Source organism: Panthera pardus, unplaced genomic scaffold (genome assembly GCF_024362965.1).
Source record: "Panthera pardus isolate Hobbes unplaced genomic scaffold, ASM2436296v1 HiC_scaffold_21, whole genome shotgun sequence".
NCBI lineage: Eukaryota > Metazoa > Chordata > Mammalia > Carnivora > Felidae > Panthera > Panthera pardus.
Genome location: NW_026526777.1, coordinates 48056469 through 48070051, shown reverse-complemented (window position 1 = coordinate 48070051; position 13583 = coordinate 48056469). Strand labels below are relative to the sequence as shown.

Below are 13583 nucleotides of genomic sequence, written 5' to 3'. Positions count from 1 at the left end.
CAGAATCTGAAGCGGGCTCCAGCCTCTGAACTGTCAGCACAGAACCCGACACGGGGGCTTGAACTCACAGGCTGAGAGATCATGACCTGAGCCAAAGTCGGACGCTTAACCGACTGAGCCACCCAGGTGCCCCTACAATCAACAGGTTTTTTAGGCTGTGGTTGCTAGAGATGTGTAAAGTTGAAAAGTTTGTGGGAAGAGCTTGCGTTTTCAAATCTTTGTTCTATGAAGAACATTCTGGTGTATAGATTGTTTTAATAATATTATTAAAAGTTTCAGTCTTGAAATTCTAGGTTCTTAGAATAAGAATTGCTCTTAGCAGTTATTTATTTATTTTTATTTTTTTAATTAAAATTTTTAGTAGCCTCTAATCCAACATGGGGCTTGAACTCATAGCCCCGAGATCAAGAGTCGCATGCTCTTCCCACTGAGCCAGCCAGTGGCCCCAGCAGTCATTTGATTATGCCCTCCTATGTAACATACATCTCAGATTAAAGTCTGGTTTACTGCCTTTTAGTCAACAGGTTAATCAAATGTTAGTTTTGATTTCAAAGTACCTTTGATCTATAAATAAGGCATTATACCAGGTTTGCTAATTAGGGGAGTTTGGGTGAATAAGATACTAAAACAGAGAACAGTCCTGTGTTGTAAATAATAATTAAGTAAATTAGTAGTAACTAAGTGGTGTAGGAGACTGACGGAGTTGGGGACGAGGCTTGGTTTAGAATGGAGGGAAGTGTCTCACAGAAGTAGAATTTGAGTTTGGTCTTTGAAGAAGAGACTGGAGGAGGGCTTTCAAGCCAGAAGAAAGGTGTGAGTTTGCAAAGGCATGGGGTTGAAGACCGTACAGTGTTAGGTGCCTGGTGTTTGGATTGGTCGGGCAAGGTGGGGAGGTAGTATAGATGGATTTGTGGTTTGTTTTCATGGATAGGAAGCCAAATGGAAAGGCAGGAGGAAGTAAGAAAATGTGGCTTGAAGTCTTGCTGTGTAGTCATTGACTGACTACCTATGTGGATGATTTCTAGCCTGTCAGTACTTAGATTTCCCCTTACTGCAAAACCAAGGAGAGCAAATAGTACTAGGTTTGTTAAGGTATTTTATCTTCTCATTGATGCTGTGGACTCTTCGGTCCCAGATACTAAGGAAACTTGGTAATTCCCCGTGATGTAATATATAAACTGAGAATTGTAATCTGGATGAAATCTTGTATTTTTTTTTTTTTTTTTTACCAGAAAGTATCTACTGATTTTAAAATAAGGTCATATGGAGTTGTGAAAATTTAATGATAAACAGGCTAATTCTCTTACTGGGTGTGGCAGTCCACCCACACAATTGATAACAGGTGTGGTGATAAAAGAAAAATAAACCAAAGTTAACTCTAGCTGAATAATCAGTTTTTAGGTTATTTTGATTATAGAATAGAAGCCTGTTTATAACTATAGAGGCGCCAGGTGGCTCAGTTGGTTAAACGTCTGATTTTACAAAACTACACTCAGATATCACCTCTAGCCAGTCAGAGTGGCCAAAATGAACAAATCAGGAGACTATAGATGCTGGAGAGGATGTGGAGAAACGGGAACCCTCTTGCACTGTTGGTGGGAATGCAAACTGGTGCAGCCACTCTGGAAAACAGTGTGGAGGTTCCTCCACACTTAGAGCCAAAGCATAAGAGACTCTTAAAAACTGAGAACAAGCTGAGGGTTGATGGGGGGTGGAAGGGAGGGGAGGGTGGGTGATGGGTATTGAGGAGGGCACCTTTTGGGATGAGCACTGGGTGTTGTATGGAAACCAATTTGACGATACATTTCATATATTGAAAAAAAATTTAAAAAAGTGAATTATGAATAAAAAAATAAAAATAAAAATAAACGTCTGATTTTAGTTCAGGTCATGATCTGATGGTTTGTGAGGTTGAGCCTGGCATTGGGCTCACTGCTGTCAGCATGGAACTGGCTTCAGATCCTCTGTCTCCCTCTCTCTGCCCCTCCCCTGTTCGCTGTATCTCAAAAATAAATAAACATTAAAAAAAAAAAAAAAAGAAACCCGTTTATAGCTTTAAAAAAATTATAGACCAGTTGTGATTGGTATGTCCATTTATTGCTTTTGTAGATCACCCATAATACACCTTGAAAATCTCAATCTTCTGTTCTCATGCTAAATAATTTGGGGCTATTAGTCTTTCATTAGAAATATAAGATAGTCTAGGGGCACCTGGGTGGCTCAGTCGGTTAAGTGTCCGACTTCAGCTCAAGTCATGATCTCCTGGTTCATGAGTTCAAGCCCTCCGTCAGGCTCTGTGCTGACAGCTCAGAGCCTGGAGCCTGATTTGGATTCTGTGTTTCCTTCTCTCTCTGTCCCTCCCCTGTTCAGGTGCTCTTTCAAAAATAAATAAACATTAAAAAAAATTTAAGTACAAGATAGTCTGGTTTCATTAAAAAACAAATTGCTGGAATATGCTTATAAATATTTAAATTTATAGTGTGTTCTCATGGGAAAAAATCAAACACTGGAGATGGTTATAAAGTAATAACTCTCTTTCCCCTAGGTAATCATTTTCGTTTCCCTACACGTAGGATCACATTTGGGATCTCTCCTGTAATTTGCCTTTTCTAAAGTTAGTAAATATTAGATGTTTTTTTATTCAGAATATGTAATACTTTTATTTAAGTGTAATAAATACTTCTAAAAGTATTTATGTGAGTGTTTCTGTTGTACAAATGCTTGGTAATTTATTTAACTTACCCTTTATTGACTGGCATTTAAGTTGTATCCAGCATTTCAGTATTGTAAACAGTGCTGCAGAGAGCATTCTTAAAACAGTGTCATTGCTTACTTGTGCTAGTATGCTTATAGGATATTTAAAGGTGAAATTACTAGATCAAAGAGTTTTTTATTCAAAATTCAGATATTACTGAGTTTTCTTTTAAAAATGTTACATCAGTTTACACTCCCACATACGTTGTTTCCCCATACAGTTACCAGTATGTCTTACCAATCTTTTAAATTTTGCTAGTTTGCTTGTTGGGATGTTCACTGGGTGCTGTATGGAAACCAATTTGACAATAACTTATATTTTAAAAAAATAAATTTTGCTAGTTTGATGGGTGAAAAATGGGATAAGCGTGAATTTGTTCTCATAAATTATAAGTGAGGTAGGGAGCTTTTTTCATACATTTGTTGACTTTTTATTTTTTCCTTAAAAACCCTATTCATATTCTCTGCCCATTTGTTGTTGCCTACCTAGTGGCTATATTTTTCTTCTTTTAAAGAATTCTTTCTGTATTAAGGAAATCTTTTTTTTTTTTTTTTTTGGTGCCAATTTTAAACACAGTTTTATTTAAGACATTGCGTTTTCCACTTAACAATACAGCGCTTATAAAGTGCAGTGTTGTATTTCCTTTCCTTGTGCACATATTCTATATTCAAGTATCGAGAATCCTCAGTTGATTAACTGCAGCAGCTCAACTTTAAAACTGCCATGGAATTTGCTACCGATTCGGGTCCTTCAGATGTTTTGTGTGGAACAGTGCTAGACCTATTCTCGGGTTGGCTTAATCAACCTCTTCAGTGGTGGGCCCAGAGGAGGCACCACCAGAGGGAGGAGCTCCACCGCCAGGGAAGCCTTCAGGCGTGCCTCCTGCACTCTGGTACAGCTTTGTAATGATGGGATGGCAGACCTTCTCCAGCTCTTTCTGCTGATGTTCAAATTCTTCTTTTTCTGCGGTCTGGTTCTTATCCAGCCAGTTGATGATTTCATTACATTTGTCCAGAATCTTCTGTTTGTCCTCGTTGTTGATTTTACCCTGAAGCTTTTCATCTTCAGCAGTTGCTTTCATGTTGAATGCGTAAGATTCAAGGGAATTCTTGGAGGACACCTTGTCTTGCCACTTCTCATCCTCAGCTTTGTACTTCTCAGCTTCCTGGACCGTGCGCTCAATGTCTTCCTTGCTCAGGCGACCTTTGTCGTTGGTGATGGTGATCTTGATCTCTTTTTCTGTACTCTTATCCACAGCGCAGACATTGAGAATGCCATTAGTATCAATATCAAAGGTGACCTCAATCTGAGGAACGCCATGGGGGGCAGGACATATGCCTGTGAGTTCAAACTTGCCAAGTAGGTTGTTATTCTTGGTCATGGCATGCTCACCTTCATAAACCCAAGTGAGCACACCAGGCTGGTTGTCAGAGTAGGTAGTGAAGGTTTGGGTCTGTTTGGTAGGAATGGTAGTAGTGCTCTTGATGAGAGCAGGCGTGACTCCACCAGCGGTTTCAATGCCAAGAGAAAGACGAGTGACATCCAACAGCAGCAAACCTTGAACATTTTCATATTTGTCTCCAGAAAGGATGGCTGCCTGGACAGCTGCACCATAAGTGACAGCCTCATCAGGGTTGATGCTCTTATTCAGTTCCTTCCCACTGGAAATGTCTTGTAGAAGTTTCTGAACCTTGGGGATATGTGTAGAACTACCCACCAAGACAATAGTGTGGACCTGAGACTTGTCTAGCTTGGCATCCCGAAGGGCTTTCTCTACAGGGTCCAGGGTGCCACGGAACAGTTCAGCATTTAATTCTTCAAACCGGGCATGAGTAATAGAGGTATAGAAGTCGATTCCTTCATATAGAGAATCAATCTCAATACTGGCCTGGGTGCTTGAAGGAGGCGTGCGCTTGTTGCGCTCCCAAGCAGTATGGAGGTGACAGACCGCCCTGTGGTTCTCGCTGAGGTCCTTCTTAGGTTTGCGCTTGAATGCTGCAATAAAATGGTTTACCATTCAGGTGTCAAAGTTTTCTCCACCTAAGTAGGTGTCTTTAGCAGTAGATTTGACCTCAAAGATCCCATCTTCGGTAGTGAGGATTGACACATCAGAAGTGCCACCTCCCAAGTCAAAGATCAGCACATTCCTTTCGGCTCCAACCTTTTTGTCTAAGCCATAAGCAAAGTAGCAGCAGTGGGCTCAGTGATGATTCAAAGTACATTAAGACCAGCAGTAGTTCCAGCATCTTTGGTAGCCTGACACTGAGAATCGTTAAAATAGGCAGGTACTGTGACTACAGCATTGGTAACAGTCCTCCCAAGGTAAGCCTCTGCGATTTCCTTCATCTTTGTCAAAACCATAGAAGACACCTCCTCTGGATAGAAACTTTTGGTCTCTCCCTTGTATTCTACTTGGACCTTGGGCCTGCCAGCATCATTCACCGCCATGAAGGGCCAATGCTTCATATCAGATTGGACAGCAGCATCATCAAATCTACGTCCAGTCAGGTGTTTGGCATCAAAAACTGTGTTGGTGGGGTTCATTGCAGCATCACCAATCAATCGTTCCGTGTCAGTAAAGGTGACATAACTTGGGGTGGTTTGGTTTCCCTGATTGTTGGCAATTATTTCCACTTTCCTGTGCTGGAAGACACCCACACAGGAGTAGGTGGTGCCAAGATCAATGCCAACTGCAGGTCCCTTAGACATAGTTGCTTCAATGTGGGCCCGGCCTGGCTTGTAAAGAAGACAGCTACCTGGAGAGCTAATGCCACGTTCAATGAGTGGAAATTGATCCTTTGAATGCAGTGTGAATATTAAAAAAAAAAAAATTTTAATGTTTGTTCATTTTTGAGAGAGCGCACACGTGAGAGGAGGAGGGGCAGAGAAAGAGGGAGACGCAGAATCTGAAGCAGACTCCAGGCTCTGAGCTGTCAGCACAGAGCCTGATGTGGGGCTCAAACTCATGTACTGTGAGATCATGAGCTGAAATCAGATGCTCAACTGACTGAGCCACCCAGGTGCCCCACTGTGAATATTTTGTAAACTAGCTGTTTGTTTTTTGACTTTGCTTATGGTGTGCCTTGCCATACTTAGTTTTTATATTATCAAATATTCTTTTATTGCTTTAAGATTTCTTGTCATGCTTAGGGATTTTCCAAGATGATGAAAAAGGAAAACAGAAGAAATTTTTTGCAATAATTACTCTTTAGGTTTTATAATTTATTTAAATATTTTATCCGCCTGAAATTTATTTTGAATGAGGGATCTAACTGTGTAGTTTTCCAAAATGGCTAGTCAGGTTTTTCAACATTATTAAATCACCTTTTCTATATGAATATATACCGATTCTCATTTCTAGTTCATATTCCATTTTTGTGAAGTTAGTACAGACCTGTAATAATTGGTAGTTCTAGAAGATTTTTGAGGTCAGTGGAGCAGTAGCAGGTGATAGGTGGATTATACTATCTTATCTCCCCTTTTGCTTTTAAGATTGATAAATGATTGATTCTCTCAATCATAGGATGTGAGGATGTTAGCATAGGATGCTAACCACAGCCATCCTATGGACTTAAAGTGACTCTTAGATTACTTCTGTCTCTGTGGAGAAGGAAGTGAAGCTGCGATGAAGATCTTCTAAGTCATGGTCAGTGAGAGTTTTTTTTAGAAAATAATCAGGATTTTATTTTATTTTTTAATTTAATTTAATTTTTAATTATTTACTTTTTGTTTATTTTTTTATTTTTGAGAGAGAGAGAGAGAGAGAGAGAGAGAGAGAGAGAGAGACAGTGTGAGCAGGGGAGGGGCAGATAGAGAGGGAGAGAGAATCCCAAGCAGGGAACCTGATGTGGGGCTCAAACCCAGGAAACCGTGAGATCGTGACCTGAGCAAAAACCAAGAGTCAGATAAGCTTAACTGACTGAGCCACCCAGGTGCCCCTAATTTAATTTAATTTTTAAAGTTTTATTTATTTGAGTAATCTCTACACCCCATGTGGGGCTTGGACCCATGACCCCCAGATCAAGAGTGGCACGTTCTTCTGACTGAATCAGCCAGGAGCCCCATGATTGGGATTTTAAAATGAGTTGAATTTCTCTAGGCAATAAAACCCTGCTAGTCAGTGCCTGTTGGTTAGCTAATTCTGCACTTGCCGCAAGGAGGCAAAGAAAATGTTTATTAAAAGAATTACAACTTGAAAAAATGGTTTAGTCATTGCTTATTGCTTAGAACTCTACTTTTAATGTAGTCACTATAAGTAGGCCTTGATTTCTTTTCTTTTTTTTTTTTTTTTTAAATTTAAATTTTATTTTTTGTGCTGCTTGTTGCGTGGCTAGGGGTTAGAAGACAGGTATTCGTTCGGGCTTAGTTACTTACTGGCCAGCCCATGTGACTGTGGGCCAGATATTTAATTGCTTTGAATCTTATTTTAAAAATAAAATAACCATCTTGCTTATCATACAGGGCTGTAAAGAATATATATTGTTTAATGTGGTGCCTGGGTGGCTCAGTTGGTTAACCAACTGACTCTTGATCTCAGCACAGGTCTTGATCTCAGCCCTGTGTTGAACCTGCTTAAACACACACACACACACACACACACACACACACACACACACACACACACACATATTAAATAAATATGTAACACTTGACGAATGTTGGTAAAACCCCAGATTTAATTTTGTGTACCACTGGGGACATCCATATCATAATTTCAGAAACAATTTTTAGGGAGTAGGTTGGCTCTGAATGTAAATGTGGACAATATAAATGATTTACTGTGTTGAGAGCAATTTGAACAGTCTCTCTAAGGATATGGAATGATCAAGGCAATAGTTTGAAGAGTTACTATTGAAAAAGAGATGGCCTTTGCCGTCCTCTGACATGGGAACAATGGAGAAGAGGGTTGAAGATTGTGAAAAGTAAGAAAGAGAAAACATTTAAGGACTTTGTACCCAAGGGATCAACTGGAGGTTGCTTGGTACGGCTGGACTTGAGGAAGGTAGAAAATATTGAGAGCTATGGTTGTGAGGGCTGTTAAATTCATCAAGAGGTCAAGAAAAGATTTCATTATTCTTTTGCGGGGCTGGTTAGGACTTGACAGCATCAGTTTAGAGCGGGCCCATTTTCTTAATACTCTCTGTAGTGCATGACCATTTGGAATCGGAGAGAGCAGATAGCAGACAGTATCTGGGTTTGGAATATGGCGTGGTGGGTCCAGGAAATTGGTGGCATTGAGGAGAGAAGAGTGGAAATAATGACAGAGGATTAGTAACTCCAGGGTGGGTAAGAAAACTGGTGAAGCAAACAAACTAAAAAACAAAACAGTCTCTGTCAGAAGAAGAGAAACGATTTCCCTAGGTTTCTCTTTAGAGCAATGAAACTTAACTAGAAATTCCCCAGCAAACTTCTTATGTCTCATTGGCCATAATTAGATTACAGGTTATGCTGGATATCTTTCTTTTGTCTCTCTACTCTTTTCTACCCTATTTTGTGTCCTGGGAGGCTGACCTTACTGGACTGTATCCATAGGTTCCCATGCCCTATGGTTTCTGGTAGAGTTTGGTCATGGGGGTTGGGGTCCGGCTGATGGGGAGGGAACTGACAGATCCAAGGGCAGAGAGAGTAAGGTGAGTGTGTTTATAACTTTCATTATAAAGTTTTCCCTTTATTTAAAGTTACTTTCCTCCGTCTGGGTAACCATCACTCCTGTCTGATAGTTCTCTTAGAAATTCTCTTTGGGTTTCCTTAACCATTTCCCTCCTTTGCCCTTTGAAGCCTAAGGATAGCTTCCCTGGTATTTGTTACTAGCCCTAGAATTCCACACTATCCTTTGTTGCTTTTCTTTAACTCTGCCCGCACATGTATAAAAGGGCCCTCTTTGAACTCCTCTCAGTAAACTAGCTTGAGTGAGTCATTTTTATGCTGTCCTTGCTCTGACAGATACTCATGCCCAGTCTTAAATCAGTCTGGCAAGGGGAATGAAACACATGCCCTTATTGGGGAAGCAGCCAACAGCATTCGCCATAGTTAGGTTAACTTAACAAAAAGTCGTGTACATACCTATCAGTTTTGTCAGCCAGATTTACAGTAAATTAGCCATCTAGAACAGGAGTTGGCAAACACAGCCATGTTTGTGTGTGGAGTGAATGGACCATATGGCCTGCAAAGCCTGAAATACTTGCTCTCTGGCCCATTGCAGAAAAAGATGTGCTGACCCCTCATTTAGAGCTACACCATTCATGGGACACCTGAGTGGCTCATTAGGTTAAGTGTCTTGACTCTGGATTTTGGCTTAGGTCATGATCTCACGGTTTGTGGGGTTCCTTGTAAGAACAGCAGAGCCTGCCTGAGATTCTCTCTTTTTCTGCCCCTCTTCCTCTGTCTCTCTCAAAACAAATAAACTTGAAAAAGAGCCATGCTGTTCAGTATGGGAGCTAGTAGACCTGCATTTCAGTATCGTCTAGTTTAGCACTGGAAATGTGACTAGTCTGAATTGAGATAACACTGTAATTATAAAATACCACATTTCAAGGACTCACTTATACCTGTTGTGGCTCCTAGAAAAGTTAAAGTTACGTATGTGGTTCACATTATATTTCTGTTGGACAGCACTCATCTGGAAAGTTGGTCATTTAGCAAGTAAGTAGATAAAAAGCTACCCTTAGGCAAAAAGCTTATTAAAATCAGTTTTATAAAGCAAAGCAAGCATGGCACCCAGAGAAACATTTGACCCAGGTTCAAGTCCCAAAAAACCCAAGTTTTTATAAGTCTTTATGCTCACTCTTTCCTCTATAATAATCTGTCTAGCACCTGTTCACTATGATTTTTCTTTATCATCTGGGACTCAGCTCAAATATTGACTTCCTCTGCAAAAGCTCACTCCACCCCACAGTCATCTGTATGTTGAAATTATCTACATTCGCACATTTCTCCTGAGATTCTAAAGGAAGGGTTTAGGATATGTGTGTACTACCCTTTATATATTGGGTACTCACTGGGTTTTTACTTAATGAGTTGAATATATAATTGAATGAATAAATGAGTTACCTATTTAACGAGCTTGGTTATGTGTCTTTTCCTTCTGGGTAACCTTGGCAATGGATTTGGCATAGCAGTGTAAACATAGGATTGTTAGAGGAAGCGGATTTGATACAAAGCCATGAAGAGACTGCCCCATCGAAAGGCACAGCTCCTTGGAGTTGTTTGGTGTAGTCCTGATTGCTCTCATTTCAGTTTTACTGTAGGTATTGATAGCATAGTACAATAAATGATCTCTTTTACTGGACATAAAAAGTATGTAGGATACAGTTGGGTTTTTTTTTTTAAGGTGGTATATGATAAGGTGGCATGTGATAATTTTAGAAAGCTCTTCATCACAACTGGTTAAAATAAGATTTTTGATATTTCAGGGAATAAATTTTAAGTATTCCCATTAAATAAATATAGACTTCACAAGGGTTAAGTAGCGCTCACAAAGGTAAATGTTGCAAACCTGGTTTATTTGTTGGAGATGAGAGTGCTAGGAGAAAACAAAATGTACAGTAGTTTGTTTGTTTGTTTTTTTTAAGGGATTTATCCTTGGGTCTGTTAAATAGATGTTACCAGTTAATGATCAGTTTTCAAGGATATTAATGTTACAAGTTAGTGATATCAGTAGACCTAAGAAGATCTTACAGAAATTGCATGATCAATGTTTTAGAAACCTAGAAACCTTGAGTTGAGTTATATGGTTGGAAGTCTGTACTTTAAATCATTGCATGTTAGAAGGGCACCTGGGTGGCTCAGTTAAACATCTGACTTCGGCTCAGGTCATGATTTCATAGTTCGTGAGTTTGAGCCCCCGTGTTGGGCTCTGTGCTGACAGCTCAGAGCCTGGAGCCTGCTTGTGGATTCTGTGTCTCCCTCTCTCTGCCTGTCCGCCATTCGTACTTTATCTCTCTCAAAAATAAATAAATAAACGTTAAAAAATTTTTAAGAAGTCATTGCATGTTAGCTTTAAGGGCATTCTTCTGGATTTTTTGACATTTAATTTTTTAATTTTTTGGTAATAAGAAAGTAAATCTTTTGAATATGTGTGAAGTTAATTTTAAGGTGAAGGAACATGAGTAGAATTGGCTTTTTAATATATTTTTCTTCCACTGTGTAGTTTTAATGTCATTGAGGGAGGCTTTCAGAGGCTAGTCTAGCTGTGAGCAAAAATACTCCCTATTTTCCAGTTCCCAACTAGTCAAAACCAGTTTGTAATGGTGGTTATGTTATTTATGGATAAACAGATGCCTTTTGGAAGTGATGTACAGGTAGTGAGAATTAATCTTTTACAATGATTCTCTCCCCATTCCCCCATGGTAATTGAATTAGTTGAAGGGAAGAAGCTTCAGTATTCATTTATTTATGAAATAGATTATTTATGAAACCATGGTCCGATCGTAGATGGTAGAGAACTAAATAAAAAAGGTGTTATAATTGACAGAAAAATCAAATTAATATTTGTCTTAGTCATATTTCTTGCCTATTTAAAGTTTGTGACTATCTTCAAAATTTATCTTCTCCTACCTACCCTCATTGCCATTTGTTTTGGTTTATGACCTCATTTCTTGTCTGAATTTATTGCATTTCTCTCTTCTGTGGTCCTTTTCATTCTGCCAGAGTGGACTTGCCCATATCAAATCAGTTATTTTCCTGCTTAAAATTCTTAGTTTCCTCATAGCCCTTGTTAAAATACACCCAGGCTCTTCATGACATGATCTCTAGCCTCCTTCCCAGTTACAAACTCCACCACTGTCAAAGGTTGAAGATACTGATCCACTGTCTGGTGGCTTCTGTTGTTGGCATTGGTAAGTCAGGCATAACTGCAATTCTTTCATAGGTGGTACTTGCTTTCTGGCTGCTTTTAAGAGGTGTTTTTTAAAATAAACCTGTGTGTTACAGTTTCACTATGATAGATCTTTTTTTTTTTGAGCATGTAATTTATTTTATTTTATTTTATTATTTTTTTAATATGAAATTTGTTGTCAGGTTGGTTTCCATACAACACCCAGTGCTCATCCCAGCAGGTGCCCTCCTCAATGCCCATCACCCACTTTCCCTTCCCTCCCATCAATGTTCGGTTTTTTTTCATTTTTTAAGAGTCTCTTATGGTTTGCCTCCTTCCCTCTCTAACTCTTTTTTTCCCCTTCCTCTCACCCATGGTTTTTGTTAACTTTCTCAGGATCCACATAAGAGTGAAAACATATGGTATCTATCTTTCTCTGCTTGACTTATTTCACTTAGCATAACACTCTCCAGTTCCATCCATGTTGCTACAGAGGGCCATATTTCATTCTTTCTCATTGCCACGTAGTATTCCATTGTATATATAAACCACAATTTCTTTATCCATTCGTCAGTTGATGGACATTTAGACTCCTTCCGTAATTTGGCTATTGTTGAGAGTGCTGCTATAAACATTGGGGTACAAGTGCCCCTATGCACCAGTACTCCTGTATCCCTTGGGTAAATTCCTAGCAGTGCTATTGTTGGGTCATAGGGTAGGTCTATTTTTAATTTTCTGAGGAACCTCCACACTGTTTTCCACAGCGGCTGCACCAGTTTGCATTCCCACCAACAGTGCAAGAGGGTTCCCGTTTCTCCACATCCTCTCCAGCATCTATAGTCTCCTGATTTGTTCATTTTAGCCACTCTGACTGGTGTGAGGTGATATCTCAGTGTGGTTTTGATTTGTATTTCCCTGATGAGGAGTGACGTTGAGCATCTTTTCATGTGCCTGTTGGCCATCTGGATGTCTTCTTTAGAGAAGTGTCTATTCATGTCTTCTGCCCATTTCTTCCCTGGATTATTTGTTTTTCAGGTGTGGAGTTTGGTAAGCTCTTCATAATGGATTTTGGATACTGGCCCTTTGTCTGATATGTCATTTGCAAATATCTTTTCCCATTCCATCGGTTGCCTTTTAGTTTTGTTGATTATTTCCTTTGCAGTGCAGAAGCTTTTTATCATGATGAAATCCCAATAGCTCATTTTTGCTTTTAATTCCCTTGCCTTTGGGGATGTGTCGAGTAAGAAATTGCTGCGGCTGAGGTCAGAGAGGTTTTTTCCTGCTTTCTCCTCTAGGGTTTTGATGGTTTCCTGTCTCACATTCAGGTCTTTTATCCATTTTGAGTTTATTTTTGTGCATGGTGTAAGAAAGTGGTCTAGTTTTATTCTTCTGCATGTTGCTGTCCAGTTCTCCCAGCACCATTTGCTAAAGAGACTGTCTTTTTTCCATTGGATATTCTTTCCTGCTTTGTCAAAGATTAGTCGGCCATACTTTTGTGGGTCCAATTCTGGAGTCTCTATCTAAGTGTAGATTTTTATTTATCCTGCTTGGGATTCTTTGACCTTATTTCATTTGAGGATTGGTCTCTTTCCACAATTCTGGAAAGTTCTCAGCCATTATTACTTATTTTTTTGTCTCTCATTATAGACCTTTGATGGGGTGCATTTTGGACCTTCTCATTCTCCATGCCTTTTTTCCAAGTGAAGTATTGTAAAAGGGTATAAATAATCTAAATTTCCAATGGGGGATTAAATATAGTAAGTTTCAGCCATAAAAACAGAATAATAGGCAAATAAAAATGATACAGAGGCATATGTAGTGACATGGAAAGATATTCACAATATATTAAGTGAAAAAAGCAAGTTCCAAAACTATGCATGAGTCCACTTTTATAGTATGTATATTTGCCAAAGTAGAAGGACAAATGATATCTACCAAAGTATTAATATTAGTTACTTGAACACTATAGGACATAGGGTAGTTTTGTTAGAGCTCTTTTGGGAGAGAGCATTT

The 13583-nt window shown here is 39.3% G+C and overlaps 2 protein-coding genes across 4 annotated transcripts in view; one reads left to right on the top strand and one right to left on the bottom strand.

The window, feature by feature from the left end:
* SOAT1 (sterol O-acyltransferase 1) overlaps positions 1-13583 on the top strand; it is a 79240-nt gene that overhangs the window by 21191 nt on the left and 44466 nt on the right. The gene's annotated exons all lie outside the window — the stretch shown is intronic.
* LOC109253473 (heat shock cognate 71 kDa protein-like) lies at positions 3551-5540 on the bottom strand. The gene is given in 2 exon segments (XM_053909214.1): positions 3551-4942; positions 4945-5540. Coding segments are annotated over 2 exon segments (1911 nt in total). The 5' UTR covers positions 5465-5540; the 3' UTR covers position 3551.